Consider the following 7,203-nt stretch of genomic DNA (forward strand, 5'->3'; position numbering starts at 1 on the left):
CAGAAGTTTGTATGTTCCTTAAACTTTCATAATTAACTTTTAATTTTTATGTTCAAATATTTATATAACTAATATCATTATGTATCGTGGACCATGTTTGTATCATGATACTCATATATTTTTTTAAATTATCATAACTGTTTGCTTAAAATTGAAATTATTTGTGTAGGAGGATGAGCATGGGAGGGAACCCGGACAAGTGGAGTTTTACCGGATGACTCATACTCATCAGGATGTTACTTTTGTTCGAGATGAGTCGAGAGATTTATATGTACGGCATTGTTAATATTATATTTTTTGCAATGATTTAAATTTAATTTTGTTAGCTATTAATGTATAACTCTTGTTTTCAAAAAAAATACAGGAGAGGGCTACATCTCTCATTGCGGAGCGTGACGACGAGTCCGCAGCATCTACGCAGCAGAGCCGTATCGAGGCCGAGGTATTCACAGAGTTGATGGGACCAGAGCGCTACGGCCGAGTGAGGGGTTATGGAGTAGGAGTCACCCCCACTCAGTTATCTGAGGTTAGTAGATATACGCAGCATGCTGCAACAGATGCTCAGGATTCACGCGTTCGCAGACTCGAGGCGGAGATACAGGAGATTAGACAGAGTCGTGCCGCTGAGATGGAGGAGATGCGACAGAGCCGTGCCGAGATGCAGGCCATGAGGGGACAGATTGATCGCCTTACATCTTTATTAGAGATGTATGGTTCATCTCAGGTAAACACATAATATTAAATATATATTTTTGTATTAATTTAATGATTTATATATTTTATTTATAGATATGCAAATCATGCTTTTGATATATTTTTTGTAGGCTCCTGGCATATCAGGCACCCATCGAGATAGCGGCACGTCACGTGGAGACAACGACGACCATCCGCCTGCAGATTGATGTTATTTTATTTTTGTTGTATTTTTATATTTATTTATATTACTCTTGATTGTAATGGACGATTAGTACTTTATTTTTATTTATATAAAATATTGTCTTTTGGTTTGATTAAATTTTCTATTTCAGCTTGCTTTTGATGTGAATGATGGTGATTGTACAGGTGTGAATGTGAATGTGGTGATTGTACATGTTTATTGTATTGTACAGGTGATGTGAATGATGGTGATTGTACAGGTGTGAATGTGAATGTGGTGATTGTACATGTTTATTGTATTGTACAGGTGTGATATGATTTCGTACAGGAATGTATTGTATTATTTTTTTTTTAAATAATATTTGTATTTTTTTTTTCCTCTTAAAACCTTTAACGACGCTTATAAGCGTCGTTAAATTTGTCTTTTGCGACGCTTTAAAGCGTCGTAAATTTTTACATTAACGACGCTTATAAGCGTCGTTAAATTTGTCTTTTGCGACGCTTTAAAGCGTCGTAAAGATTTACATTAACGACGCTTTAAAGCGTCGTTAAGACAAATTTAACGACGCTTTAAAGCGTCGTTAATGTAAATATTTACGACGCTTTAAAGCGTCGTTAAAAAATAACGACGCTTTTACAAAGCGTCGGCGATATTCGTCTCCACTCTTGCATAGTCGACGCTTTGCCGACGCTTTTCGAAGCGTCGTAAAGCCGAATAGCGACGCTTTAAAGCGTCGTTAATGACCATTAATAGCGTCGTTAATGGCCATTTTTTCTGTAGTGCGTGGACTGCTCGCTCCAATGCATTCAGGGCCCAAAATTTAGTTGGATGGTATGTGATTCAGAGAAAGGATGTGTTGCTGAAGGATGTTTTGGACCAAATGTTACTTCCTCCAATAGGAGAGGAGGTGGTCTTCACTGTAAAGGCAGTCCTAGCATGCACTCGGATCGATCCAGAATCTCGATCTTCAATGCATTTCATAAGGCAGGATATATCTGCTCGCACACAAGCCTATGTCCCTGAAACATTACGAATGATCACGATCAGCAAGCTAACTAACTTCCAGAAATGACAAGGAAAAGGATTTTGTGCATAATAGTACTGGGAAATCTTGAAGAGTAATAGGAACTTCAGAATGCCTTTTACGCAATGCTTCATGAAAATGTCTCAACATCGCATGATGGGGAAGAGAGATAGGCATTTGCCTGTGGTTAGTAGGAAATGGTTGTAGAAAATTAATGGCTCACCAAATGTGTCACTGAGTACAGATAGTGGGACTTATGATGTACCTTACGAAAGCTATATTGATATAGAATTCTCTTCTATAGGATTTAGGTATATAATCCATTGGCAGATTAGCCTGACAATATGTTGTTTTCAAATTTGGAATCGCTTTAGGAAGCCATTTGGCTGAGAGCAGGTGAGCAGGGGGCCACTCTTAAGAAAATTACATTACTTTTATTAGTTCAATTAACGAAAGTTTTACGTTGCATCTCCATAACATGTCCACTGAAAGCAGTCAAAAAACCACTACCTAGAAAAGCCCCATATTTTTAGCAATATCCTGCGATGGAATAATGTTAGTAAATACATATGCATATTTTTTTTTAAGATGAATTTATTTATCGTGAAAGTGTAGTGACACTGATCAGGTACAGCATACCATGGAAAGACAAGTCCACAAGATGTGCAGTCCCATTTGGACAGTAAGCAACGCAACACTACAAGCAACTCCTAGCATCTCTCAACATTTAGGATGTATCTTCGCACAAAGGAATGATTGATCTTTTTTTCATGATGTCAATTATTGGATTGTACTTTACATAGCTCTCAAAGTAGGTGCCCATCTTTCAAAGCACCCAAACATCTTCCATCCGTCAACTTGCACAAATCTTGAAGAGGCTATTGTGCCATTCATCCATTGTTGTTGTGAAAGAATATGAATCATTCTTTTGCATGAATAATATAACCCGAACCCATCTCTCGAGCCTACATGAATCTAATTGCAAATATACTTTTATGGCTTTTGCTGCACTACGTACTTTGAAGAACTTTTAAGTTTTTTCTTTTACTATAGACTTTTTCCTGACTAATGTGGTAAATACTTCAATCTTCAATGATGTTTTAGAATTGAAAACGTTGACAAGTGAGGTATATATTTAAAGTTTAGGAATTTTTGGAAAGCATCTTATCCCCCTAGCTCCAATACCCTATGGTTCTGGAGGCATAGGTGGTGGATGGTGGTGACGACATGCCAGAGGGGGGAGACAAAGATGAAGAGAGTAGCATTGGTGTCGCAGATGAGATCTGAGGAGGAAGAAGATAGCATCCTAGTCGTTCGTGAGATTTGAGGAGGAGGAGGAGGGCGGCAATGTTAGGATCGTAGGTGAGATTTGAGGAGGAGGGCAACATTAGGGTTGCGGGTGGTGTTGCGAAGATAAGAAGAGGTCAAAGGTGAGATCCTCATGGGATTTCATGCAAAGGGAGAAAAGTGATGTTAAATTTATGGGGAAGGGCAGACAATGACGTAAAGAGGGGCGAGCTCCAGATTTGCTGAGATAGAAGATTTTTCTAATCACACTAAGCTGGGGAGCCTAAGTAGGGATGATGAAGGAGATGGAGGTCAGATTAAGAGGCAGGATAGATATCGCATAGAGAGGAGAGAGAAGAGAGAGAGAGAGAAGGGCTTGAAAGGACTATCCTTTTTTTTATACATGCGAGTGATCATACTACTCTAGTGTGAGTACAACCTAAAAGATAAGAAATAAAATGTTTTGCAGAGCTCGTGGGTAGGCATTGCCCTGTCATCAGGTTCAGTATCTGCTGTTCTTAGTAATAAATTATGTAATCTAATTTACTGTGCTATTCGTCTTCCGAAAGATGTATCGAATAGACATCGTGATGGAATAACGAAAGAAACTCCAAATATTGCGAAGGAGCAGATGAGCCTCCAATGCTTCACCTCATCTCGGATCCAATCGATGACTATGGTAGAATCACTCTCAATGAAAATCTTCTCCATTTGAAACTCTTGCCTAGTGCAAATAATATCCGTCCAAGCAGCACAAAGCTCAACTCCTATAGCAGACTGGCTTTATATGATAGAAATAGAAGAAAGAAAGGAAGAGAAGATGAAGTCGAGAGAAGGGGGTCCATTAGTTGGTCAACAAACAAATCTAGCTGGCAATAACCATATCTTATCAGTAATGACACTAAGAACCAGGGAGAGAGGGAGGAAGATGGGAAAAGAGTTGGCGGTGAGGAAGAAAGAGAGTAACGGGGAAGTGAGAGAGGGAAGGAAGAGAGAGAGAGAGAGAGAGAGGGAGAAGAGAGCTAAAAGAGGAGAGAGAGGAAGGAGAAAAGAGGGACAAAGGGAGGAAGGAAGAGGTTCCTCGTAGTCGGCTCATATCTAAAGAGGCTGTATTTCACGTCCTAAATCGAGATATAACAAAAACATACTATCTAGAGAAACTATCCACAAGAAGATAAAGCCAACATTCATGATCTCAAATAAAAATAAAAGATCCAAAATCCATTATTGATTAAATAATTAAATAAATACTTGCTCAAATTGATTAAACCTAAATTTAAATATCAAAACCTACAACCTCGAGTTCATAAAGTCATTAACTACAAATTCATAATCAAATGAAGAACTAAAATTTTCATTATGAAATTTGCAAACTCGCTAGCATGAACTCCAAATCTGGATTATCTTTCGTTTAAAATTAGTAAGCTAAGACTCAAATTTAAATTCAAGCTCGAGTATGATTCGGTTGATATTTAAGTCGAATGATTTCAAATTTTATCTTTTTTTTTTATCGAATCGAATTTTAAGTTTGGGATATTAAGACTTGATTGGTTCCGAGCCAAATTTTAAACTGAAGTATTTTAAATCGAATTAAACTCGAGCTCCTAACTATTTGATTCGATTTAGCTTGATTGTATGTCTCACGGTTGATGGGAATTGCCTGGGGAACTGATCGAGGATTCAAGAGAGGGCGCACGATGTGAGCAGAGGGTGTCGGCGTCTTTTGCACGGGTGGTGAGGTGGAAGTGGAAGAAAAAGACCAAGATGACGAGGTGGAGTACGACCACAATCCGGTGTGGGTTTATGTTGCTCGACGGGATTGGCAAGGGGCTTCCGGACCCTGGCCATCCTTTAAAAATTTGAAGATGTCAAACTCTCATTTTACAGTGACTGGGTGCGTGCACTTTGCATGCACGTTTTTTCCTACCGAAAGGGTAAAGTTGTCAATTAGAAAAACAAATTGAAAAGTTAAAAGAACAAGCAAGGTTGAATATGAAATGTATTTGCCATACCTAATCAACGGATCATTCAAATTCGAAATAGTTGGTAATTAAATTGAGTACAATTGTCGTGTCGAATTAAAAATTATCTGCATGGGATACACAGCTCTGTTGGAAAGGGGAAAATGGTTCATTTGAAAAGATTTTTAAAGGTTGGGCATTCTTCTATAGAACAAATCTTTTGCTTGGGAAACGCTTGATTTGGAGATCAATAGCTTATAAGAATTAACCGAGCGTTGAAATAGGAACCATGGGACCGGAAAAGAAGAAGATCTTACAGTATGTCATCTTTGTTGATCATCTCTCGCTTCCTGTGCCTTTCCTTCCATTTCTCCAACCCATCCTTCCATTCCACGTTCCATTCCGTCTCCCTCTTGCCTTCTAAATTCTTACCAGCGATTGCAAACCCACGGGACAGAAGGGGCCATTTAAGCCTATTAAGCCTACTACTAAGGTTTAAATGGGCTTGCACAAGGTCCATATGTTGGATGACCTTCAGGTGTTAAATTTCCTAGAGGAATTCTTTGTGCACCGCGTGCGGTGTAGAAAGCCGTGCACCGCGTGACTGGATCACGCACAGGCTGGAGAGCGGTGTGGAAAAAAAAAAATTTTTTTTTCCTCAAGTCCTGCGTGTGATCCAATCACCGCACCGGCGCACGGTGCCCAAAGAATTTCGCAATTTCCCATTTACCATCGCCAAAAAGGATGAAGAGCGGCCGCCATTGTTGGATCCGGTCACCATTTTCCTGGCAAAAAGCACCTTCTTCTTATATATATATATATATATATATATATATATAAACACAGTGGCAGAGTTAATTGGGGTTTGCCTCGGGCAATTCTCATTTCAGTAACAAGATAGTTACCGAGTTAATAGCAAAGTGATGGTTTTCTTGTGAATTTTTGGGCTCTTAAGTTGGAACTCTTCAAAATTATCCCCTTCAACTCTTGGACATGCCATGCAAATGATTCGACAGGCAATTGGTGAGGATTTAATTTATGTATTTTGTGATCTAGTTTCCAACTCATTTTCCTCCCAATTGTATTATGAAAATATCATAATTTTACCAAACTAGTTATAATGCACGTGTTAATGTCAGCTGCTGCTAAACATTTTAGATTTAGAATAACTTAATTATAATTTAATTTTAGAAACTAAAAATATTTAGTTGATAATTACTTTTTATCAAATACATTAATCTCATCCAGGCCTATAAGTTGAAATTTAAAAATTAGAGGGATTTACCTGGCAAGAGGCAGGCGCTGCTAATAGAGGGAAGAAATTTGCAGTCAATAGTGGAGTTGATTGATTATAAAGTCACCAAATCAGCAATTATAAGCTTAATTAACTTTTCCATGACAAGCAATTGTAGAATATTATTAACCAAGCAAACGTTTTTTTTTTAATAAAAAAAAACAGAAATCAAAGAAAGACGCATGACAAGATCTTTAAACCCGTGGTAGCGGATCTTCTTGGACAGGGATTTTACCAATATTTTTTTGTTTTGTTTTTTAAGAGCTTAGAATGTGAGATTCGTATTATTGTCTTTCTTGGAATGGAACGAGAAGATGCGACATTCTTATTCATTTTGTATTCAATTTTTAATTGTCGTTCCATGCGAGACCGTATGGGTTGGACCCCTTCTTTGTGTTTTATAATCTTTCTTTTGGTTTTTCTTTCCTGTAATAGGATATGGACATATAAATTAGATTTTTGGTTGGTAAGGCATGATTTCTCCCCCCCTTTTTCTGGTTTCTTTCTTTAGATTTTGTTCCTGAGACGCGGAATAAGGTTAGATTCAAGTACTATTCCTTTTTTTCCCCAAAAAAAAAAGAAAAATTTGGGCAGCTGTTGATGTTAATAATTAGGGCCATTACCATTAATGCTTTGATTTGTTTCCTATTTTATGGGGGAAGGCAGAAAATAGAGTCCGTCTTTCATTCTAATCCCATCCATGTTCTCTCTCGTAACCCCAACCAAACTCCGGGATTGGGTAAGATAATAAGATAGCAAT

General features: G+C 38.0%; 1 protein-coding gene across 1 annotated transcript; it reads left to right on the top strand.

The window, feature by feature from the left end:
* The first annotated feature begins 202 nt into the window (after window positions 1-202).
* On the top strand, window positions 203-1,015 carry LOC140857085 (uncharacterized). Its single transcript, XM_073255367.1, has 3 exons — window positions 203-271; window positions 365-724; window positions 825-1,015. The coding sequence occupies exons 1-3, from the start codon at window positions 215-217 to the stop codon at window positions 900-902; spliced, it is 495 nt and encodes a 164-aa protein (XP_073111468.1). The 5' UTR covers window positions 203-214; the 3' UTR covers window positions 903-1,015.
* Window positions 1,016-7,203: the final 6,188 nt, after the last annotated feature.

This window comes from Elaeis guineensis, chromosome 4 (genome assembly GCF_000442705.2).
Source record: "Elaeis guineensis isolate ETL-2024a chromosome 4, EG11, whole genome shotgun sequence".
Taxonomy (NCBI): Eukaryota; Viridiplantae; Streptophyta; class Magnoliopsida; order Arecales; family Arecaceae; genus Elaeis; species Elaeis guineensis.

Bases quoted from the DNA above. Each gene is read 5' to 3' on its own strand.
- LOC140857085 (XM_073255367.1), top strand. From the start codon at position 215: ATGACTCATACTCATCAGGATGTTACTTTTGTTCGAGATGAGTCGAGA. The intron at 272-364 runs GTACGGCATTGT...AAAAAAATACAG, and splicing joins ATGAGTCGAGAGATTTATAT to GAGAGGGCTACATCTCTCAT. The intron at 725-824 runs GTAAACACATAA...TATTTTTTGTAG, and splicing joins AGATGTATGGTTCATCTCAG to GCTCCTGGCATATCAGGCAC.